The sequence below is a fragment of the Halyomorpha halys genome, unplaced genomic scaffold (genome assembly GCF_000696795.3).
Source record: "Halyomorpha halys isolate HHAL.00 unplaced genomic scaffold, Hhal_1.1 Scaffold596.1, whole genome shotgun sequence".
Lineage (NCBI taxonomy): Eukaryota > Metazoa > Arthropoda > Insecta > Hemiptera > Pentatomidae > Halyomorpha > Halyomorpha halys.
The window spans coordinates 933-27,788 of NW_027106269.1; the positions used below are offsets into that span (position 1 = coordinate 933).

The 26,856-nt window shown below is 29.5% G+C and overlaps 1 protein-coding gene across 2 annotated transcripts; it reads left to right on the forward strand.

Annotated features, from left to right (window-relative positions):
- Positions 1-2,053: 2,053 nt before the first annotated feature.
- On the forward strand, positions 2,054-23,633 carry Hs2st (Heparan sulfate 2-O-sulfotransferase). 2 transcript variants are annotated; one of them, XM_014426844.3, is made up of 8 exons: positions 2,054-2,356; positions 2,659-2,888; positions 2,979-3,064; positions 3,147-3,285; positions 9,545-9,642; positions 12,003-12,160; positions 13,825-14,007; positions 23,485-23,633. In XM_014426844.3, the coding sequence occupies exons 1-8, from the start codon at positions 2,224-2,226 to the stop codon at positions 23,580-23,582; spliced, it is 1,125 nt and encodes a 374-aa protein (XP_014282330.1). In that variant the 5' UTR covers positions 2,054-2,223; the 3' UTR covers positions 23,583-23,633. The 2 variants fall into 2 exon arrangements, with proteins under 2 accessions (XP_014282330.1, XP_024216949.1); XM_024361181.2 differs by lacking the exon at positions 23,485-23,633 and having other exon boundaries at positions 13,825-19,549.
- Positions 23,634-26,856: the final 3,223 nt, after the last annotated feature.

The following is a 26,856-nucleotide window of genomic DNA, read 5'->3' on the forward strand; positions in this document are numbered from 1 at the left end:
GATAATGTAGGGTTTCCACCATTTGCTTACTTCTATCAGAAGTGTACCACCATTTTCCCCAACTTCTGCAAAAAAGGGTTCCACAGCCGAGAAAGGTTGGGAACCTTTACTCTAAAGTAACGACTTAAGAAGGAATTTGAGTGGCTGAATTTGGTGAAACTTTTTTAACACGTTTCTTATAGACCTAATAACAATTCTTTAGTTTAAATCAGCTTCGTACATTAGGAGGTGGTGCTAATTAGCTTTCTAGAACTAAGAAAGATTCAGAGCTTTGAATTAAATTAATTTATCGCACTTTATAGGCGTACATTATAGACTAACGAATGAATCTTTTCGCCGTTCTAAAACGGCAATGAGCACCACATCCAAATGTGTAGAACTGTTTTACAACTAAAGGACCGTTAGTAGGTCCAAAAGAAACATTTATACAAAGTTTTATCAAATTTCTTCTTAAGTCGTTACCTTAAACTTAGTGTTTTCAGTGGTTCCAAACATTTTCTGGCAGTGGAACCCATTTGACAGAAGAAGGGAAATGGTGAACCCTTTTGGCAGAAGTTGGAAAATGGTGAAAACCCTACACTATAATTTAATACAAATAAAGTGATTTATCTTTTCAGCAAACGCTCAGAAAGTTCGTGATAACTACATCTGTACAAAATTTGAAGAAAATCTGAGACGGTAAGGTTCAAAACTATGTTAGCAAGGAATGACCAATTTCTAAATTATTTCTTCTTCTTTTTCTTTATTTAAGTTAAGAGATTAAAAGCAAGATGGCGACTGAAATATTATTGACGCGGTTATGATCTAGCCGATTCACACACAAAACATTTTGTAAGACTAGGTTATTTGGACTCAGGGGACCTCAAAACGTGTATTTCCATCAAGAAATTGAATTACATATTCTACAAGATCGCAATACATTCCCTTACTATATATTTTATACATTAGTAAGTGAAAGTAAAAAATCATGATATCACAAAATAAGCTAATTAAGAAGAATATAGAAGAAATTTTCAGATAGAAAATATTTTTTCCAGGAAACATTATGAGGTTTGTTAATAAATGTGGGTTAAAATTAAAAGATCAGCTTTTAAACAGAATGTAACAACCTGTGTGGTGGTAATTAATTAAGTTTTATTTTATGTGCATGCATTAATAAATAATGACAAAAGTTAACATTGTTGAGTAAACATACTCTATAGACACATCATTAACCTTATGTGTATTTCTTCAAGGGTAAAGAAATTTTAGAGATTCTTAGTATATTTCATTTTTGAAGTCTATGTTCTCGAGTAAGTAAAAATAGTATAAAAAAATTTTTGATTGTTATTTTTATAAAACATGAAAAATTGAGAAACAAATAAAATGTATATCATAATAATAAATGGGAAATCTGCATCATTAGAACTAACTACGAATTTATATTCATATCACAAATTTCTTAGAAAATTACCTTATTAGTTCTAAATGCAAAATAGAATACTTACCAGGAAAAATGTAATAATAAACGATTTCAGAGAAATCAACGGTTTAAAAATGAGATAGCATGTCTTACTCATGCATTAAAACTAATTTATTGCAATCGTTTAACTTTTTTACATAAACTTCCTAAAAACTTTTTAGAAATGGTGAATAATGAGCTAACATTAGGTGAGACCTTGATTCTGTGGCGGTAAAGAAATCTTTATACCAACCTTCCTAAAAGTGAGTGAAAATGTCGAGATACGTTCTGCATAATTGCTTTGCTTATTTATTAAATTATTTTGTTTTATTAATTTATGTAAGAAAAGACCAAAAAATATATATATATGGGTATGATCATAAAGTTACTCCATAAAAAAAGGACCACTTATAAGCTCCAGAGTGCTTTCTAACATTTCATTATTTTATCGTTATAACTATAATAATTATAGTGACAAAAGCCATAAAAAAAAAAATAATAATCACTGATAAAAGGAGGATTGGATAAAGAATTTAAAATAAAGAATTCCGCGTTTGAATATGTTTTGGTAGTAATCAGTATGTGATTACACCATTGTTTACTAATGTAACCTTCTCAGCTGTTGCATGTTCCTTGTCACTTTCAGAGCTGTATTATCTGTAGAATGATGGGATAGTGTCTCAATTTTGTTTTCCAAAAATATTTTTCACCTTCTAGTAATTTATCCAGCAGTATTCTGCTATGGAGTTAATTTTTTACTACTTCCAATCCCATAGAACATTATGTTTCATAGGTCTTTGTGCTTAGTTCAAGGGAGGAAGCTATGGTTGTTTTTGTCAGTATTGATGTTTGTGGTTATCTTAAGTTTTTTTCAGTATAACTACCTTAAACTCAAAGAGGACAGAGATAAGTTGGGTATGTAAAATCCATGGCTTAATTTAGTGTAGAACATATTACCATTACAATACACTAACTCGTCAAAATAGTTTCTACTCTTAACTGATATAAAGTAATTTTATTTCCTTTCATGTGAACTGAATTTCACTCCAATTTCATTATTTGTGCAATAGCGTAATCTTGAATAATTATTATTTGCATTTAATAGAGAATATCACAAGATTATTTTACATTAATATTAAGTTGTAGTTAGTGGCTGAGATTATTAGATTCACTGAATTACTTTGATTTATTAATTTAATAGCTTATTTTTATTTTAGAAGCAACAGTTTCAAAACTACAAACTTATTACAACTTGAAAGAAAATGCAAAACTCCAAAAGCAAAGACGCGATTATGATGAAGGGCAACTAATAATCTATAATAGAGTTCCAAAAACAGCTTCAACAAGTTTTGTAAACGTTGCATATGATTTATGTAAAAAAAATGGTTTTAATGTGCTTCATCTTAATGTTACTGGCAACCTCCATTTCATGTCCATTGCCGATCAGGTAAATCATTCATGTTATTAAGTATGATAATTTTAGGTTTTGGAATCCTTATCTCTGTTAATTAATTTAATGTTTTTTTGTAAATTTTAGGCTAGATTTATTCGGAATATTACCAAGTGGACAGAAAAAAAACCAGCTATTTACCATGGGCATGTGGCATTTATAGACTTTCTTAAGTAAGCTAATCCCTATTCCTTCAGTGAACAATTTTGTTAATATATTTAGTGTGAATTAATCAAGATAATTTGTTTTTTATAGGTTTGGTGCTAGGGAAAAGCCAATATATCTAAATCTCCTTAGGCGTCCTTTAGATCGACTAGTTTCATATTACTATTTTCTTAGATATGGTGATAACTTTAGACCACACCTTATTAGAAGAAAGCATGGTGACAAAATGGTTAGTTGAAAATTATTTTCTTAGAAATATATTTTTACTTTAATTTATCAATTAAAACGGCCACATGCTGTACTAAAGTTTTTAAATAAATATCTTCACATATTTGTTAATCCGGAAAACATGCTGCTTGAGATTTTCTCTCTGTGAGTGATAATCTTTAGAGCCCTAAAACAAAGATAGGTGGGGATATCTTCTATCTAACTGGAGTATGGGTGTTTAGCTACAATTTACTGTCACGCAGTACTATAGTTAGTGCATTGTGCTCTTTACCGGGTCTGATTATTTGTCTAAAGACCTGCACAGTTATAGTTTTATCTACATGCGAGTGTTCCTGTTGTATTTTCTATTGAAATTCTTGTAATTATTTATTTGTATAATTTTATAATCTAAAATGTCATCATGCTCAGAATTGCTTGTGGATATGGACATTACATATTCATTAAATTTAAGATGAGTTGTTGATCAAATTTACTTGGTCTTTATCCTTTTCAGTTGTATATTTTTTCTAAATTGAATTGAATTTTTTTGTGGAAGAAAGTCATCACAAAAAATTGGTTTAATTAAGTTATAATGAACAAGATTGTATTTCCCTCAAAAATCACAATTAAGCTGTGAACCTTCCTAATGAATTTTCCGGATTATCAATTGAAAAATAAAGTTCCTAGTAGTGTAACAAAGTGCTATCTCAAGGAACTTTTAATGGAAACAAAAACCTTGAAGATTTTTTTCTAAAAACTATGGTTATAGCAGTTACTTAGGTCAAGCTGAGCTTATGGAATATGTCTTGGAATCTTGGATTTGAGCCTTTCAGTTATGAAATAAACACCATTGATGACATAAAACATTACGCAGAATATACAAGGTTAAAACTATTTCATGGTATTAATACCACACTGAAAGAATGTTCTTATGTTAAAGAATATAGTGACACAGCAGCCCTGGGAAAAAGAAGAGGCAAAATACACTACACTCATCCTCCAGATCCCATCAGCACAAACCGGGCCATACATTTTTCTCAATATTCTCCTCTCAACCTTAGGAGAAGGGCTTCCTGTGAACTGGATAATGTCCAGCATTAGAAGGCATAAGTGAGAACTGGTCTCACCAGGGTCTTATCTTGGTACTTAAACAGCATTTATTTGCGGACATAATTCTGCGATGTATTTATGCTTGAATGTTATTATCCGCATTTACTTGCAATCCAAGATAGCTGAACTCATTTACCCTTTCAAAAGAAAATCCTCCAGTTATAAAATGTGATAGTTCGTTCACATCTAGCTGTAGGCCTGCGTGCATGGATTTGGTTTTTGATTTGTTAACCTCTAAACCCACTCTAGCCTCTGCAATCTGGAGACCGATAAAAGCGTTATTTAAATCTGTAGGGGTTCTTCCAACAACATCTAAGTCATCGGCGAAGAATGCGTGTGTGTTGTGTGGATATTATATGTGTTGCGTGTGTGGATATTACATGTGTTGCATGTGTGGATATTATACTCTCTGCACCTCTCCTGAATGCTTCTGATATAGAATATCTGATCTATGGTAGACTTTCCTCTCATAAAGCCTGTCTGGTACTTTCCTATATTCTGCTCGGCAAAAGGAATCAGTTTTTATAAAGTATCCGAGAGAACACCTTATAAGCTCATGGTAAGAGAGATTACCACAATAATTATGACAATCAAGCGCATCCCCTTTATTGTAAATCGGGCATATAACCGCTTTGTACCATTCACAAGGGATTTCTTCCATCTCCCACACATCCAATTTCATTCATCTTCTAAAGGAATTTCACTAATTCTTCTCCATACTTAAATAGTTCTGCAGGAAGTCCATCTGGTCCCTGTGCTTTATTATTTTTCAAATCTTCCTCTACTTCATAAACGTTGTCTATATCAGGTGGCTCCAACTCTCATCTCTATTCCCCCTCTTCCTTCTTCTGCCACGTCATTAAGGAGGGCCTTATTAAAGTAATGCTGCCACTTTTCCAGAACCTGTATCCTATTTGTGATGAGATTACCCTCATTGTCTCTACAGGCATTTATTCTTGGTTTAAATGCCTATCGGCTACTATTTATTTCTTGGAAGAATTTTCTTACCTCATTACTGTTCCAGAGGTCTTCCATTTGCTGAAGACATTCCTGCTGCCATGCCTTTTTTTCCTCTAGTGGATCTGCTTCTCTTCCCTTCTTCTGGATCTGTATTTCTGCACTGATCTTCGTGTATGCCTTTGCTGTAACATTGTTCTATAAGCAAGGTTCTCGTGGCTGGTCACTCTTTGGCATTCTTCATCAAACCAGGACGCTTTCTTAGTTGGTCTTTGGTATCCAAGCATACCAACTGCCAGTTCCTCATTGGTTTCCTTACATGTTTGCCACTGTTGATCCATATTATCAGCCTGTTACAGATCTTTGATTCTGGTATTCGTGCTGTCAATAAAGAGTTGCCTAACCTCTGGATCCTTCCTCTGCATTTTTAGCAGTTTATAGGTTCACCCAACAACAAGCAAAAATAATACAATAATTTATTTTGCAAATGCATATCATTTGAATGATCTAATAAGCACATACAAAACCAATTATTAAATAAGTACTACCAGAGAAGGACATAGATCCATTAAATTAATAAAAATATAATTATCATAGTAATAATTACAGTTTTTAGTATTACTATTTTAATATTAAGGTTTGGAAGTGATTGTCATAATATCTAAGAAAAGAATTGTCATAATATTATCTATTATGAATAATATAATTCTCATTATATTTTTATCATAATTGATTGTCACAATAACTAAGAAAAGAATTTTTTTTTTTTTCGATTGGTTCTACAGACCTTTGTCAGCCTGAACCAGCTTTCTGCATGCCTGTCTATTTTGGGCTACTCCTTTCCAGTTTGCTGCTAGTAGCCCTTTCACATCTTTGTCAACTCTTTCTATCCACCTGGATTTTGGCCTCCCACATGGTCTCTTTCCAACTATAATGACATTCATTGTTGCATAGAGGTGTCCTGATGCATTACTTCTAGCCACACGTCCAGCACATCTTAACCTCCTTATCTTCATGTAATAAGATATTGACTGACCAGTCTGCAAACAGTTCACTGTTAGTTCTCCTCCTCCATGCATTAAGACTCTGATCCTAGATAGCTCCTATAATTATACTGAGGACTTTCCGTTCAGACCTCTCGATTCTGCTTTCTTGGGTACCTGTTAGAGCTAGATATCAGAGCTGGCTTTATCATGGCATTGTATATCCTTAGCTTCATATTTTAAGAGATTTTTCGGGATTTCAGTGTTCTTAATAGAGAGAAGCTCTTTTTATATGCTGGTATCTCTCAGTCCATAGATCATTTATTGATGTTATTGTGGGGCCGAGGTATTTGAAACTGTCTACTTTTGGAAACAATTAGCCATCCACGCAGACCATGTTGTTAGGCTTGATTTTTTAGCTTATAATCACATACTTTGTTATATCTTCATATCTTGTTTTATCTTCATTGCAATTACTTGCTAGCTGATTTCCTTTGCTACTCTTAATAGAGTCTTTCATGTCATCTTGGTTACTTCCTAGTAATGCAATGCTGTCCGTTTACATCTGGAAAAGTCCTATATAAAGATATTTCATTCCAACGTGCACCCCATCATTTCCGCATGATGTTCTTCTAATCACTTTTTTTTGGTCTAGGGCTAAGTTGAACAACATTGGTGAAAGTTCATCATGTCTCAGACCTAAAGAATTATTTATTAAAATAATTATTCATGAAAATCTTTTTATGAGCAAACATAAAATGTTCAGTAAAGAGCTTCTATATGCATTGATTCTTCTTATTTGTCCAAATTGGCATAATGAGATAGATTACATTGATATAATAAGTTAACTGGATATTAATACAAAATGATTGATCGATTATGTATTGTCTTTAATCTTAATTTGGAAAATGTTTTAATTAAATATTGAAGATTGAGAAGTGTTAGCTGTACAGTGCAACTCTTAAGGATTGTATCTTTTTTGACTTCAGATTTACACTTTATAGGAAGATCTCTTACAGGAAAAAGAAGTCATTTTAATTCATTAAAATATCAACTGCAACAATGTTATTAACTCGTACAGCCCAGAAAAATCAGAGTTATGTAGTGCTTTATTGAAAATGAGGCTAAAATAAACTATTTTCTATTTATAATGATGAGAGATAGTTGACCGTGGATGACGTACGAGGAGACAGAATAACATAAAATCAAGATTGAGATTCATTTTATGTTATTTTGTTTACACTTTCTTTTTTATTTTCTATACTTACTGTGGTTGTTATCTTGTTCTGTTTTTAGCCCTGAAAAAAGGCTAGAAACTCTAGCCGAAACGTTGACACAATAAATTAGGTTAATAAAACTTATTAGTGTTGCTTTTTGACCGCACCCCCAACCATCTTCTCGAATTTTCTATTTAGTTTTGTTTTCATTTTCTTCCAAGAAGTATTTATTAGAGTACTGTAGTATCTTTAAGTACTGGGAGGACTGAATAAGCAGGATTGACATTTTTAATGCATTACTTGAAACAGTGAAAACAAATTTGAGCTCCATTCCAAGATTATAATAATAAATACAATGTAGATGTTCAGTTATTAATCAAATAAAATTGTTAACTAATTGATAAAAATGATCGAAAAAAAGTTTTGTTGTTTCACTGTTAGTGTAATTTGGCTTTTTGTAAAAATAAGATTTTCGATAATCCTTTTAGTCAACTAAATATTCTTAAAAATCAGAAAGTTCATCTGCTTATCAAATTTGGCTATAATTCAGACAAAATTTTATTGAATTTATACTAGTTTTTTATTTTCTAGTCAATACATTTTTTATTTTCTAGTCAAATACATGTTTATTATTATTACAAGTACAATTACCTTCTTATTTCTTTGTATTTATACCTTATTATTTCTTCATAATTATACCTTATAATTTGTTATTTATTGCTCAGTACTTTATCACTAATTTCCAACTTAAATTTAAAAATGATTATTATAAAAATGAAGTTTAAAAACATTATTTTACATAAACTTGTTTTAATAATATTGACTTCAGTATCTTAATAAAACAAGAAATTTCTTTTCCTTATATACATGTAAACTAATTCGTTCAGTGGTTAAGAAGTGTTACCTGTTATCTGCAAAACGACTTACCTTAGTTTCCGGTCAATCATTGTTTTAAAATGCAATCTGCTTGAAAATTTTCCAAGTTTTTGTATATTTTTCATAATCGGAAGGAAAAAAAGTGTTAATATTGTTTTTGAGTAATTTTATCATGTAGTAAATTGGTTCTTAAACAGCAATAAAAAGGAAAAAAAAAATTAGTGAAGTGCTGAGAAAACACTGAGTTTGATTAAACAAGACTAAATAGCCATCTTTATGAATACTATAAAAAACTTATGATCCATTCACACACTTAAATTGAATGATGTATCTTAATTTTTTTACATTTTTTTAACATACTTCTTCTATAGAAAGTTTTGTCTTGCATTTTAATTTTACCCAGCATAGGAGTTGAAATAATAGGGAGGTTTGTAATTTTGTACATTCCTGTTAAACTGGCTCACCTGCTTATCTCTCTTGGTCAGATAAGTGTGGTTCCAATGTATTATAAATAAAGAATTTTCAGTTTTTCACCGCAAAATTCTTTTAGTGCTTGTACAATTACAATGCATCACTTCTTAGCCATTCAATAAATAAATATTCCAAAATAAAAATTTATTCGTGAATAAAAAAGAAATATATGATTTAAACAAAAACATCTTTTTAATTAAAAAAATTGTTAGTTCAAAAATCTAAAAGAATTGGCAGTTGAAAAGCAAAATGAATAGCTAGTTATATTATCAATTTGTAATATTAGTTATTATTATAATAAGGCATTCTATTATACCTTACAAAATTTTAAATTAAATCTTTAAGTCGTAACTTATTACTTAAATTATTGTGTTCTATTATTATTTTTAATAAATGGAATTTGGTCTGGGTGCAGTCAAATAAAACTCAAATATTAAATTGGTGTACTATTTTTATCTGTACACTATACAGATTATTGATGTCCTATTTAGTACACCAATTTACAATTTGAGTTTTATTTGACCGCACCCAGACCAAATTCCATTTATTGATACACACGGTCAATCAGCAATCTTTCAGTATTATTATTTTTGTTATAAAAACTTGGTATTTCCAATTACATAACTGTCATGATTTAATTTTTATTTATAATTTTTGTGCTGTTTAGACATTTGATGAATGTGTACAACAGAAGCAACCTGACTGTAATCCTGAAAACATGTGGCTTCAAATTCCATTTCTTTGTGGGCACTCATCTGAGTGTTGGTAAGTAGCAATTTGTTATTTTTCATATTTGTTTCCCCATTTTAGATTTTTTCTTCTTTTTATATGTCTAGTGAATTAAAAAAAAAAATTAACATTGCTTTAGTTACTGCTGGTAATTTATCAAATGTTAAAATATGATTTATTTTTAAAGAAAAAATTGATAATATATCTTCCATTTATACATTGGTTTTATGGGGAATTTTAAAAATATGTTTAACTTTCTCTAATAGTTCGTATATATATTTTTCAATATAAATGAATAAATGAAAGTAACCTAAGTTAATCCATTCAATTCTGATAATATGATATATGGCAGGTGTGGCTAAAAAGTTGATCGCGAGATCAATTTTTGTCGATCATCGATCGCTTGAATGTCTAGTATGGAATTCCATGCGATCCGGAATTCCATTTTAATGCATTCTGGGTATTTGCAAAGGTCATAAATTCCTAGAATTCTGATTGCCTGACACTGTCTCCACCCACCCAGCACAATATATTTTAATAATAAATAATTATTGTTGTTTTTACCTAGTTACGTAAGTATGTGCCGTACATCTATATTTCAGTATAAGATATACTCAACGAGTTATTGATAAATTAGCAGATAAGTACAGTAATAGTAAGTAATATTATTTGATTTAGTCATATTTTATGATAAATTTTCCTGGTCCAAAAAAAAAAAAAATGAAAATGAAATATTGAAATCAAATTATCAGCCATACTGTGCACTTTTATAACAAATTTACGAACAAATAGTACAACTTATGCTAGTTCTTAGGTACCGTATGTATGGAATGCTGCTATCAACAGTTGGATCTGGAAATTTAGTTTCTTCATGAGCTATATCTCGAAAACTTAATAAGTGATTTAAAAAATAAATAATGGTTTTGAACATATATTTTACTTATCTAGTCACCTTATACTGAAACATAGTGCATAAATATAGTTTGCATTTCACACCCCTTCTCACCCCTTAGACTATACCTATGACAGCAAGTCGATCGTGACACACTTTTAAGATAAAAGGTTGATCTTATATACTGAAAAGTTGGCCACCCCTGGTATATGGTATATGATAATAAGGTATTTGGCCTCTGGCAGGTGGCATACATTTGTGCTGTAGGACTATTTCGATTCCAGCTTAATTCAATGAGATTTGGTGGGAATACAGTCAGCCTTTTTATCTGAACATCACAAAAGTTTTCTTCTTGTTCAATGACCTCGAAGGAATCAGGCAGTATAGACTGATTAAAGCCCAGTCACTATACAAATCATGTAAATGTGAAATAGGATTTTTTTAAAAATCAATTATTCCTACCAAACACTAATAAATTTCTTTGCCTGAATGACGATTGCTTTATTTGACAATCAGTCATTATAATTGTGGTTATAATATACGTTTATAAAAATAAATGGGTATGTACTCTGAAATATACTCTGAAAATCACGGTTCCAAAAGTATTTGTTACAATTACTAATACATTGTTATATCAGAGGTCGTTATTAGCAAAAAACAGTTGGTGATTCTAAATAGTTCTTGATTGTAAGTTAATATAAGTTGTTAATAGTTTTGATGTAAATTAATATCAGTATTTTTATTTCTAGTTTAGGTTGTTAATATTCATATTTTATTTTCATAGGAAAATAAATTGTTAGTGAAAAATCAACATATTTGTCATCAAAAATCAAAATAATTGTCTGTGTTGTAAATTTTAATTATATACCTAAATAATAACATTGTGTAATTTATTTTCAATTTGAATTATCGGTAATAAATATTGTTCACAAAAAAAAAAGTTTTTTCTTATTTTCCATCCCTAACAATTCCAGAAATTAAATAATTAATATTTGTTAATTATTAGCCAAAATATAACATTCTTAAGGTCGAAGGGAGCATGTGTTACACAGGTTTGCCTACTTGAGATTCTGGGGCAAGTAGATGCTATACCCTAAAATCATGTTTCCATAATAAATAATATAATTTTTTATTAGCTGGTCTTATAAACATTTTATTGTCCCTAATTATGAGGTTTTCTAAAAAAAAATTCTGTCAGGATTAGTTCTGACCGATTCCTGCTGCAACAAATGGATTAAGGATTGCATTATGCTTTTGGTTTAGTTGGTTAAAAGTAATGTAATGAAAAAGAAAATCACTGACAGCTGTGTATTGTAAGTTCTAAATGATTTATAATTTAACAAGGACCCTTGATTTTGGTTTTCGAGATCGTTTAGTCTCAACTTTTATAAAGTAACTATTTTGTTATCCTCATGAAGTAATTTTTCAACCTCTCTCACTCCCACTTCCTCATAGTATTTAAATAATATATTATACTGTGTAAATTAGTGAAATTTTATTTTAGGGAACCAGGAAACGAATGGGCTCTTGAAGAAGCGAAACGTAATCTTTTGTCTCATTATCTTGTGGTAGGTGTAACGGAACAGTTGACTGACTTCATAGCCGTTCTGGAAGCTACATTGCCTTCATTTTTTAGTGGAGCTATTGAACATTTTAAATCGAGTAAGACCTAATTATAAAATTACATATATATTTAGTTTTTCACAAGCAAGCAGTACTCAGGTTCTAAGTTTCCGAATATGAATTTCTCAAGGAGACTATGGCAGTCAATGTTACTACTGAAGCTCAACACAACAAAACCTTGTGAAACAATTTCAAAATTACTTCAACAAAGTTCACTATTAGCACAATATTTATTTCCTTACTATGTTACCAAATAGAGAAAACTTAAAATGGCCACAAGGTTATCATTATCATACAACTGAACTTTGACTGAAAAAATATAATCCTTTTTATTTTTGGAAAAGTTAAAAATAATTTAATAACTCTAATATAATAAATAGGCCTTCAGAAGGGGTAGGTTCCTAAAACATTGACCAGAAAATAGAAGGATATAGGGTTTAGTTAAAATTTTTCTAAAGGAACTTCGATCTGGAGAAGTAACTACCTCTCTTCCGATGTTTACTTACTTTAGAAACATTATTTAAAAACTGGTCTATGTGAGTTCACACTTTTGAAAATTTCAAAAACTAAATCGGACATTTTAATTTTTTTCCATCTTCTGCTATCTGAAATCAAGTCTAACTTTTAAACTCCCATCTTGGGAGTCACAATACTTTACAACCAGTTGGCTGATTACTTTTCACTGTCTCTGTCAACTAAGACATTTTTTTGGTTTTCCAGCATGATAAGCTCTGTGGTTTACAAAATACCTATTGTCTGTTGTACAGAGTACACTGTCAAGGCTGTTAGTCTTTATTATGAACCTCCAAATGCTCAATGAATTGACTGGATTTCAGAGTACAGGTTCCAAAATACAACTGTACATTTCTTCTGTCACTGCTTCACTGTCAAACTTGAGTAACTCTTCTTGTTGCTTATCGATGCTTGGTATTTTGTAATTGTGCATTAATAAGAAAGTTATTGTAATTAATTAAAATAAAGATTTATCATTATTAATGATAATTAATTGTTATTCTATAATTAATTATTAATAAGTATTAGTTACATAATTTCTATAATTCTTTGATTATGCTCAGTTTAGTTTGTTTATCAGTGTGTGATAATTAGCTACAGCTGATTAATTAAAACATAAGTTTATTATGGAATCAAGCTACACCACCAGCCAATACTGATAGGCAGCAAAACATGCACAACTGAGTATTATATAAATGAATATAATCAAGGAATTTTTTGTAAAATTAACCATTATGAAGAAAGGGGAAGCTAATAAAAATAAATGTGATAAAATTAAATATTAACAATTTTGACTATGAATACAATCAGATTATTATAATAGGGCATGAACATGAGAACTGAAGATTTTTAAGATTAACAATGTTACTATAAATGACTTGACAAATTGCAAAATTATCTTATTTCATAATGAAAATATATTTTTCAACAAACAACAGTGTTTTGGGTGTTGTTCATTACCGGTTGTGCTGTCAGTTGATTTTCTCGTTTACTAATTATTCACTAATTATCATTTATAAGTGTGAGTAATAGGTGCTAAAAAATACACCTGTGATTCTATATTTATCATTTAGTATTGTACTGTATTAAAATCCCTTTCATGTCATTGTATTATGTATTACACATTTTATGTCTGTATTACTGAATATGATTACTGGAAATTTAATTGTGATTTTTTTTGTTTTGTTAAGGTAAAAAAGGCCATTTGCGAAAAACAAATCAGAAGATAGAACCTAATGAAGAAACAATTAGGCAGATTAAAAGTACTGTAATTTGGAAAATGGAGAATGAATTGTATGAATTTGCTCTACAACAATTCCAATTCTTAAAAAAACGAATGGAAAGAAATAAAGATGGAGATTTAGTTGATAAAGGTCAGCAATTTATGTATGAGAAAATTAGTCCTAAAAAAACTCATTTATGATAATGATTTGTTGGGATAACTTTGATAAGTTTAAATTCACATATCATATAAATAGATTTAGTGTCTCCCACTCAAATACTATGTTATTGACAATAATTTTGTTTTTCCACCATTATTTCTGTCTACTGTGTGTAATATCATTACATAAATGTTGAATATCATTTTATATCATCAGGATTTTAACTTAAAATAATAATAGATGTACAGTAATACTTAATGGCTAACAATGGGAATGCAGATAAAAGCTGAACGATATTTTTACAAATTTCATAAAAAGTTTGTTTTTCTAGTTACAAAAAAAAAAAAAGAAAAGAAAGAAACCATTTTGAAAATAGTATGAAACTTCTTTTGACTATTTCTTATTGAATAATATTATTAAGGTCCTGACTCATGTTAATTTCTAATTAATCTTATTTTAACCTGTGACGTCCTGAAGATACCAATTATCCATTCGGGAGAAGTTTAACTTAGTTAATATTAATTACATGTTTTGAAGCATTTTATTATTTTATCTCTGCCATCAATGTGAGTAATGTTTGTATATCTGTTTAAATTGATGCTCAGTTTTATTCTAGTGCATAAGAAACATCTAAATCATTGCTATCCTTTATTTGCACATTATCGCCAATACTTCAGGATTTGAATTCCTTCCTATTGCAAAAAGTAGCTCAAGATCAGTGGTTAAGATTACCCTAATTTCTTGGTAATTTTTTTTCTTATTATAAAATCACTTTTAACTGTTATGATGTTAATACTATTGGTTCCATCTAGCTGAAATGGATAATTGGTGAAACATTTGCTAAGGATTTCTAAACACAACAAATTTTTAACAAAATACTTTTATTAAATTGCAATATAATTCATTTCCTTTGGACTACTATCATTGCTCTCATGAAAGTTAAAGTATAGTTTTATATTTGAAAAAATAAATTAATATGTATCCATTGGACCCTGCAGATAGGAAAAAATACATGTAATCTTATCAAGTAAAAGCATAATTGTCTCTAAGTACTTAATATTTTTCACTGATACATCTTGTTAGGATTGGTTAAATGCTGAATGTAAAAAAAAAAAATTGTACTTAAAGGACCTTTTGAGATTTTAGTATTTAATATATGGACTGCTTTTGTGAGTACAACTTTCAAAATCATTTTTATTTTATATGAAAATTCTAATTATTTAGTTTTGATATTTTTATTTTATTCCTGCCTTTCTGTTACTAAATTTGAGTAAGAGATTATGTTTTCATTTAACGTTATGTTTTAACGTAAGTTATATTAATTTCTTAATTTTAGAATTTACTATTGATTTTTCTTAATTACTTAAATTGACATTGGATGGTTCGATTTTGTTATTTATGTGTATTGCTTTGTTTTTTGGTGATTATTTAAAAAAATATATATAACTGAACCTGTATTAGTTAATTCAGTTTTATTAAACAGTTTCATTTAAATTATTTTAGTAATACATTTTATTGGTTGTTAAACATTAATCATAATTTGTAAAATGATATTTTTGTTGTTAATTTTAATGTGGTTTTTATTTTAAACAATTTTTTCATGATTTTACAGCGAAAAGTTATAACCAATAGATCATAGTACTGATTACAGATATTTTATAATTTAATTTAGTTTTGCTATGTAATGTTATGAAAAGATGGTTAAGAACCTTGATATGTGGCTTAGAATCGGGGGATCTTTATTGAATTTTTCCTTTCTCAGCCTTTTCAGTATAACTGAGTAGTTACTTGAATATTACAATAATGGCCTGTTTATGAAATCTAATTTATGATTGTAAGGAACCATGGCAGCGATTGAGTTGACACCTTTGTATCTTTCAAAAGATATCTAGCCAACTTTATTTCTGTTGCTTAAATTAGTATTGTTTTTCAATTTATTTTGGTATCCTGACTTAGTGAGCTTTTTTTCTTAAGCCTACTGAAAATTTTTGGGTAAATGACTGTTGCTTATTGAATTATCCAGTATTTTGAAAATTTTTCCCGTCAAAACTCAATAAGTTGAAGTTGAAGGGAACTTAATTTTACTTTGAGTTATTAAATTTTCAAGATTTTAAATTGTGGGTTATCAAGTTTACTGAAAATCAAATTTAAGTTATTGAATTTACTATGGGTAGGTATTAGGATCAAGACTATAAGCAGATTTGCTTGAATCATTGATACAGTTAAAAAAAGAGTTGTTATGCAGGGGAAAGCAATTGGGCCAACCACTGATGACCCTGTGCCGTTGGAAAATTTTGTAAATGTAAATGGGATCCCAAACAAATTTATTGTTTAGTAGCCTCCGAATTCCCTCTTCCTCATGGTTGGCATTACATGCCTTCCAAACCCCCTAGCAGCCCCAGTCCTATCCAAGGGAACACCACAATATATCCCCTCTGTATCCCGCTACATCAAATGTTGAAATATGAACTCCTCAAAAATGTTTTCAGGGGTACATATTTATGGAGTCTTAGATGGAACCATCATTTTTTTTGGTTTCACTTTGGAGGGAATTTCAAAACAAGGAACAAGGAAAAATCACTAACACACTTATAGCTGTTCCAGAGATATAGAACAAAATATATGGATCCATATTTCATTGTATATATGAAGTGGACAATAAAATGTCTTGGGTCGAGGAACATATGCCATCCCCTTTTTTAGACCCACTATTGACTTCAAAAGTGTAACAGACTCTCTAACTCAACATGTGCAGTAATATGTCAATATAAACAAAGGTGGATCTTATCTTCCTTAGTAATTATATTCATGGAAACTTTGATTTGTACTCTGCCTACCCTCCGAATTGACTTAAAGATTTTAAGGGATTGTTCTATATTAATTTTCAATTTGAGTTATAAAGTATTTTATTCAAAATGAGTTCAGTATTTTCTATAAATTCAGTTACAAACAGGATTGACTTCGAAATATTGAGTTTTTCGAGTTATGATTTTATTCTTTGATGAAATCCGCTGTTATGGAAGAAATAAGTTCATTTTCTGGAAACAACTTAACATTTTAGTTTTGAATATAAAGTTATTTTAATTATGACCATTATCTCTAAACAAAATTAATGTGTATTACTATTGTTTTAATTATTATACTGATAGTATATCTTAAATATTATTCAAGAAAAATTATTTTTATATATATATTTTTTTTATGTATGTTTTCCACTTTCTGTTTTTTAATGTAAAGAAAATCTAGTCATGGTAAGGAAAAGTTTTTGAGATGAAAAACATCTATCCTTAACATCTCTGTCCCCTGTCTGATTGTGTAGTGAGCGTTGATTGAGCGGGTTGAGTATATGAAGCTAGTTTATTTCATTGATTTGTTAAAAAGATTAGTTTATCCCAAGTCTGTCACCCACCCACTTCAAAAATTCTTTCTTGGCCATTAATAGATCAATATTGGTTTACAAGTTTTATATTAATTATTATTTAGAAGCTGGAATCCAGATTGAATTAAAGAAATCCTGTATGAATTAGATAAATATTTTATTTACTTTATTTTAATGTAAGTTATTAAGCAATTATTGGTGCTTTTAAGGTAGGTGGAGGTGTAAATTGCCTTGTTTTTATTGAGAAAACATTTTTTAAAACAATGGGATTGGGTATTATAATATTTTTGTTTAAAAAATTTATTTATAGTAACTAATTTTAATAGAAAAATTTTGAAGTCAAATAATTCATGTAATCTTTACCAATTTAAATTAGTTAGTACAAATTTGAAAGTATTGTCTTTGTTTTATTTATTTTGTTATATATTTCTTATTCTTATTATTTTTAGTTTCAAAAGCTATATTCATAAGACTTATTATATTTTATATCTTCCAATTTCTAAGAATTAATTTAATTTTATCATGAATAATTCTGAATTATGATTACAGAAACAAAAATGTTTTTATTTTTAAATTGTTTAAACTATATCTAATGTTGTCCTATGGTAAAATTGTGAAATTAGTATTATTTTTAATGATCAAGTTAGATTTATTTATGGTAATTATTAATCAAAGTTCTTTCTGTCTTCGAATCTTGGGTACAATTAAATTAAATTTGTCTATTTATACTTGATTATTTTATAATTTTATAGTTATATGTAATCTTAAATGATGGATTTAGATTATTATAGTGTTTAGATGTAATAGAACTGTTTTTTAGTGAAAGGGTTCCCAGACTATTATGAGTTGAGGACCACCATTTTAACCATGGTTTATATCTAAGATGGTCCATCCTATATGACAGGGTTGACAAACTCTTGTATACATATCATATCAAATTTGTTTTAATATGTGTGTCCATCTATTTATGAAAATATGGTTGTTTAATTCAAACTTGTGTCTTCTGTATTAATTAGTAACAAGGAGCCAGAGATATTATACCGACCTGAAAGCAGTGATTCCTAACTGGGGTTCTGCATAACACTGTGGTTCTGCCAGCCTCCTTGAAATAATTAAAGAATTAATAAATTGAATTTTAAAATAATCCATCAATTTTGATAAAGATAATTTGTATTCCCAGAACCATATTAAAAATATGCTTTGTTATCTTCCCTTTATTTGTATCAAATGTTTATGTAAGGGTTCTTTCCTAATTTTGCCAAAAGGGTTCTGTAACCAAAAAAAGGTTAGGAATTACTGATGTGAAGTATGAAACAATGTTTTGTTTTCTCGTACTATAAATACTAAAAATGGGCACATAAGTTCAGAAACTATATTAGATTCACTAAATTGGATGATATCAAACACTTTTCTGCATTAAATATTGTTAAAAAATCTTCCTCAGTTTCTCTGGCTTTTTAGGTTATATTTAATTTAATTAGAACTAAATTTAAATGTTCTATTGTGACCCCAGCACTTATTGATCTAGGAAAGACATCAGGAATAAAAGGAAGTAAATTGTATTATTTATTTATGATTCTTGAACAAACCTTTGTAATGTCTGTTGCATAATCTCTAGATTAATATGTAGAGATTTTTAAAAAGAATAAGCTTGTTGTCTATATGTGTGCCTCATAAAATAATATATATCTTTATGATTCTATTTTTTTTTATTTGATATTAAAAAAAATAAAAACTACCACATAATCATCCCCTAAAGTATAATGTTTAATGAAAATGAAAGAATAGGATCTGCATTTTTCTTATTTTCTTTGCATCCTACTTAAAAAAACACATTATTACAATAATAATATTTCAGTTACAGACTAATCTTAATTATTCAATAATAATATAGCAACCTATGTTTTATCTGGTTGTTAAAATATCCAACAACCTGTCTGGGTCCACTTGTTATGACCCATTATATGGGAACCACTATGGCAGGATCTTAGTTATTTCTGTTTCAGCCTATGTAAAATTACAGTGTTAGTATATTGATTAAAATATTTACTTTTTAGTTTCTTCCTGGCCTAAAAATGATAAAATTGTAGTTATGTAAGTTATTATTTGTTTAACTTTTAGATCTTAATTTTACCCTATAAGGTTTTAATATTATCATTTTATTTTGTTGACTTATCTTCAAAACAAATGTACATTTGAATTTTGTTATTGATAATCAAACATTGACTGTAATTCCTAGAACTAATGGTTTGTTGACCTGTGATATTATAGTAAATATATTCTTGTCCATGAATTCATTTGTGTTTTCTCTCTGCCATCTTGCATACAGTATCTTTTATAAAACTGCTTAAATGCACCATTATCTTCTAAAACTAAAGTTATTATTGATTAATTATTAATTTTTAGTTTTATTATTTATAATTTTGATAATAATAATTATTATTGTTCATTATACACATTATACGAAAAATGAACAAATATACTCTTGGCCCACACTACTCCAAACCTCAATAAGTCAATCTTCCATTAATTAATTAATACCATTAATTCATATTTTTATGGCAGGGGATGGTTAAAATTTACTCAGTTATCGAATTTTTCTACCTGCTGAAATGAGCAGAAAAACAATCTGATCCACTAAAAAGGCGTTGTTTTTACTAGTCTTTAATGACAGGTTGAGAATTGTTGATGTTTTGTCATCTGTAGGTCTTTGAGTACATTATCATGAGGCTTTTTTTTTTCAACTATCATTTGACCAGGCACTGGAATTAACTTGAAGGGTTTTTCACAATTTGTATTAGTTAATGTGGAATTTTACATACATTGCATGCCATGGGAGGTTTTCAATGGTTGACTCCTAAGAGTGCTTTGGAACTGGATCAGACTATTACACCTCTCCAAAATTCCAGCCGCAAATGTCTTAAAAACTTTATTCCGTTTCTTCGAGAATATAAAACTCTGCATTAACAAATACAAATTGTGAAAAACCCTCATGTAAATCTCGATTTCTGGTCATATGATAATCGAGACTTCAAAAATCACTGTGCCTCAATATAAGGTATACTATAACCAAAAGATGTTAAAACATTCAACAGCGGTTGAAGGAACATTTCTTCTCGATTTGTCATCAAAGGCTATACTACAATACATTTGACCTAGTCCACACCATGTGTTTGGAGTGCATCAAATTGATTTTGTCCTGATCCCAGCTGATGGACATATTCGATAATTGAGTAAATTATAACCATCTCTTGCCATTAAAATTTGTTATTATATTCTTCTTACCGTATGGTTTAACAGAACGGTGTCACTGTTTTTATGCTTAATTTTTTAATATGTAATGGTCCTGTCCAATAAAATTCTAGCTCACAGAGTTAAAATTGAAAGATATTTTAACTGATTCTGAATTTACATTTCAGAAGTTGTAAAAATTTGTTTTCTGTCATTGATATGAAAAAATCAATAAATTCATACATCATTATAACATTGTTATAAATTAATTAATTCAATTAACATTTTAATTATTATTATGGTAGATCAGTGTTTCCCAAATTTTTTGTCCTACTGCCCAGGAAAAATATTACTTAGGGCCCCCTGGAAAGTAATTTTTTAAAACTTTTAATAGCAATTAATAGGAAATATATTTAATTCATTAATGTTTCTATCTTTTTCGTAAAATATAGCAAAGAAAGATGTAAATTAGGAACATTAAACTTTGAAATTATGAAACTATTTATTGAACTCAGAATGGAATGGAATACAAAAAAAAGTTAAAACATTCTAAATCATCTTAATGAGAAGGATGAACCAGGTGTGCTGCTACCAATTTAGTAATGCTCGGCGCTATTGTCAGCAGTAATATTGTTGACTGTGATAATTTATAGTTTTTCATGGCCCCCCAAATGCACCTGTGGCCCTCACCGCCCCCCTGAATCGCTGCAGCGCCCATCAGGGGGCGGTGGCGGCCACTTTGGGAATCACTGTGGTAGATTGTTACAATGTATTAAAAAAGAAGTGTTCAGATTATTAAAAGATTGATCAATTAAGGTTTGGAGTAGTGAGGGACAAAAGAAAAGGTTTGTTCCAGTTATGAATTCTGAACTTGGTTGCAACTAGTTCAGGATTAATGTTCTGCAGATGCTTGAATGATAGCTTAGTTCAGAATCAAATCCCCAGTCCTTGCTCAGAACCAGGGACTGTTTTGACTGTCAGTAACAGTTCTAAACTTAGCATTTGTGTTGGTCGGAACTAATGTTTGACTGATGTTTTAAGTAATAGTGGGGCTTCCATACAGTTTTTATAAAGATACTACAAATAAGGTGGCTCCACACTCCAAAAGTATTCATTTTACAAAACAAAAGTTGAAAAGAATTTAATCTGGTATAATTTTTTTTCTATGATGCACTAAACAGAAGACGTTTTGAAATAAATGGATTTTGGGCATTCTTTTACAAAATAGAGTATGTTATTATATCAAAATATTACGAAGTTACATTTTTCCCACCCAAATTCATTTCGCTACCTAGACTATTAATCAATTTTTATGAATATCATGTATTAATGTTTTGTCCGTATGAACCGGTGGTAATAGTTCTACAAATGAAACACTTTCAAAACACAATAAGTCAGGTAGTTTTGATTTTTTTTAATATGTTTTTGGGTGTAAATTGATATTAAAAATCTAAATTTGTAACCTTGGCATACGACTGAAGTTGATTTTATTCATGAAAAATACTTAAATGATTGTTAATTTTTCATTCCATGCTCAATATCTTGAAAACCATCTACCATAGAAAAACATTAAGCATTTCTTTCTAAATTAGAATTTGCTAAAATTTTAGCCCTTTTAGTGTTCTGAATCCAAGATATAGTTTTTTTGAAAATAGAAATCACCATTTTATAACTTTATTTTGTAAAATATCATGGAAACTACTATTCCTACAAAGAACATAATTTCAAACTTCTTAGAAATAAAGCTAACTACTTATTATCAATAAAATAGATATTTAAGATGAATGCATTAAAGAACAAAACATTTTAATGAAATACAACACATTACATTCGTATTAAATCTAAACAATAGAAAGAAAACAACTAATATTCAGTTCAGTATCGTTGTACCAGATTGGTCATTTTCAATATTCTCCAGCTCATTTTTTTAAATTTGTTCTATTGGGTCATTTTTAATGAAATATCCATTTTTTATTACTTCACAAATTCTAAGCTGTGGACTTTTGTTCTTTACTACGTTTATGTTTACAGATTATTATGAGCCGTTATTAATCCTCTCTTTTTTGATAATATTAAATATCATTTCTATTGATCGCAAATTGTTTAGTATGCCATCAAATATCATCATGGAAATACACAATTTTTTTTATAAGTTCAAACTTGAACAATCAGCAGCTCAAGCCAAACAAACTTGCATAAAAAAAAATTTTGGTTTTTGTGTGGCGGTCAATGGCACGAATAATTCATTTCCCCTTTTTACCCAGAGATAAACCATCACATCCACATTGTACTCCAATGATATTTTAAAAAAAAACCTTCATTGATTAATCATAAAGGACCTATACTCTTACACAACACCAGACCTCATGTTTCATAACAGACATTGAAGGAACTGATCGAGCTGTGTTACAAAGTCCTTCCACACCCACCTTATTCACCAGACTTATCTCTAGTAGATTTCTATCTGTTCAGAAATTTGGACAACATCCTTGAAGGTAAAGTTTGTAAATATGATTCTCAGGTCTAAAATGCATTTTCTGACTTCATTTCTTCATAAAACCCTAAATTTTTCAGTTCTGGGATTGAAAAGTTAATAACATGAAGAAAATATGTAGAAAATAAGGGTAAATATTTTGATTTCTTAAAGTTGTTTTGCTAAATAATCTTTCTTATGAAAACTGACATTTCATTTGGAACGATCCAATAGAATAGTTCTAAAAACTTTTTTTTTTTTCGTAAGTTCAACTGTTGAACCATTTTCATCCTTGGGATCCCAGATTTCCTCATTTTGGCCAATGTAACCCTCAAACCTCTATTCAACAGGCCCTGTCAATTAATCAATTTCTGCGTTTGCTTAGGCCATCCTGTTTACAGAGAGACTTTATGGCCCCATGTTTTGGCCATGATTTTGACTACATTGACACTGGCACTGGTAAATTCAACATCAAAATATTGATATTGCCAAATGGCATTTGGAGAACAATCTTGGGCTTGACCACTAATAGTAAGGTACGTGAGTGTTTTCCCTAACCTGAGTTGGTTTCATCCTCCTATATATACCAGCAATGGTATCCTTTGTCTTCTATTATCTATCTAGGGAAAAGTCGGTAGTACTCTGGTACGCTGTGCTCAGGCTAACTTAGTGGTTGTGTTTGCATTTGATATATTTTGAGCTGATGTATAAGTTTTAATTACTGTATTAATTAGGAAACTATAATAAAAAAACATAATGATGTGATTGGTATTGAAATCTCAGAAATGATATCGTGCTAGTAATAATTTTATCCCTTTGTGATTGTCTCTTTGGTTCCTAAAAAAAAATCATGATTTACAAGTTATAATATTATTGGATGAAATGAGTGTTATTAATTTTCTAATTAATCAACATTCAAGCCAAAAGAACTATATTTTTATGTCACTAGTATATTGTTTTTCTTTAAGATAATAATAAGAATAATAACTTTCCCAATGTACTCAACCCTTTTCTTTTAACTTCATAGCCCTTTTTTCCTTAGCGAAAGTTCGAAAGAATGAATATAATAAAATAAAAAACACATATAATCAAAATCCAACCATGCAACTTACCAGGTGTGTTTCTTCCTCCTATTCCAGTTATAATTCAAAATAATACCCATGTAATAAAATAATATAACAAAATATCTCTGGAATTGGAACTCTATAAAATTGCCCACTACTTTAATTTTTTTTTTCTCTTAGGAAAGTTTTCCATGTCAGTATCTACTCTGTTAACAGAATACTGCAGACATTCTTTTATGATTGATCAAACTACTCAATAAATAGTGACCAATATTTTACTTCTTAGCTTTATTTTATGCTGATTGGAGTTAATCCAAAATTAGATCAACATTTATGAAGTAATGAAATAATATATTGTATTTAGTCTGTGCTTTTTAGTTGAATAATGCACCAAACATTACCATTGTAAGTATACAAGTGAGTTTATGCCATGATTTTCTTGATGTTTATATGGATTATGTTAAAATTTTATTAGTGTTAATTTACATAATAGGAATGGAGAAAATTGTAAGAGTAAAAGTTTACAAAGAATCAATTTCCAATTTAATTTTGCTTATTTCTAATCTAAATTATAATCACTTCTTATAAAATTTTTATGGATTATTAAGTCAGCCATCTATTCTTAAAATTAAATGTCAATAAAAATACAAATATCTGAACTTAAATATTAAATAATAGTTTGTACTATCTAGGTGGGTGGGGCAATGAACTCCTGCATGCAAGTACAAAAAAATAAATCTGTTATAATTTAACAGTAATAGTCTGGATCTGGACCAAAACAAAGAAATACTTCCAATGCACAGATGTGCATAAGTTGCATGTGTTTCCTTGCTATGGTTATATATTTTGTTTTGTTTGAAAATAAAATGAAGAAATCCTAAGTCAGTTGAAAATATCAAGGAAAATTAGGTTAAAAAATTGCTTATTGTATTGCTTAAGAAACTGCTTTGAATTTGAAAAATGTACCTGAACTCTTTCCTTTTTTCAAAATGAATTAGTTAAAGAAGATAAACTAAGCTATGAATTCATTGTTTTTCTGATTGATTGTGAGCCCATAGATAATTATTTGTATGTAATCTGTGTGGTTCAGTGTATCAACCAAACAGTTTGAGGAAAATTAGGTTCAAAAATTGCTTATTGTATTGCTTAAGAAACTGCTTTGAATTTGAAAAATGTATAATCAATTATATTTTATATAAATATGATTGACGGTAATTGAATATGAAGGAGATGGTCGGGGGTGTGGACAAAAAGGAATAAAAATTAGTTTATAACTATTTTTATAATAAATTATATTTTGAGATTACATTTCAATTTGACTATAAAATATGGACCGTAATTTTTATTCAAATGACTAATCAAAAAAACTAGCCACTAATACTCACAATAAAAAAAAATTACTTGAAGAAAGTGGGATATTGCAACCTACCGAGTTGTTAATTAAAATTATTTAACCACTTACAATTTTTTCATCTTAATATTCAAAATATTCCTTTTTTTTTTTAGTTTTTATTTATTGTGAAATATTTTAGTCTTTACTTGTACTGTGAAATACAAGTTTACATGAATATATATTAATATCCGTACAAACAGATCATTTGCTCTAAAATAGGTAAAAGAGGTTGTTGAGAGCCAGAAGAAAATTATCTTAGTTTTGGAGACTGGAGTCTGGAGGGCTGCAAGCATTCTCACAAGACAGTTTACCTATGGAAGAAATGTTTTTTTCTGATCCCTCTAAAACAGAAAATAGACATGAATTAGTAAATGTATTTTGTGAAGGAGAAACATAATTCAAATTGAGTACTACCTTTTTCTACTTTGGGCACATGAAAATCTTAGTGAGATACTTATCTATGTATTGAAATGCTAATTCTGTTGAAAATGTTATTATAATCTGGAGGTGAGGGACCTCTGCTTAGAATAACTGGTAATGCGAAAATTACACGATATTTAAAGGGTCATGAAGTGCAAAGACTTCGAGATGACTCAGTTGGTAAACCCAGAGTTTCATCATTAGGTGGCATTATAGAACTATTCATTACCAAATGAATCCCTATAAAGAGGAGGAGGTTTCGAATAATTACCTCTTGATAAGGGTACAATCCTTTAGGGTGCAATGTCCATGATGTTAGAGCAAGCAACAGACATGAAGTATAAATTTTCATCTGAGTTAAATTTAATTTATCTCCCAACAGTTCTTGGTGAACACATGTTATGAAACCATCTTGTTGCGGAAATTAAGCCAAATATTGTTATTGCTGGAGAAGAGAGTTAGTCTATAACTATTCAGTATCTGCTAATACTATTAGAGACTGGCCTCCCATCATAAAGACCTCATGGATATTTCGGAAGCTGGCAGGCGATTAAATTGCTGCGAAGTCGTGAAACACAGAATCAATGAACGAGATAATCAGCTGATAATCATTCGTACACTCAGAACTCCTCATTTCTAGTGTCCTGTGGTCAAGGTATGTCTTGTGGTAAATCTTCAAAAATGCTAAGAGAAGTCTAACTTTTAACACACGAGTGTCCCACTCATATTTAAACTGCTTACCTTGTTTGAGTCCTAACTATTTGAAACCCAGCCTTACTTACTGTTACGTATGAATGAATGTGTCATATCAATGAGACATATATTGGTGATACTAGGTCGAAAAATATTATACACATGTCCGATGGTTCTTGCCAATGCG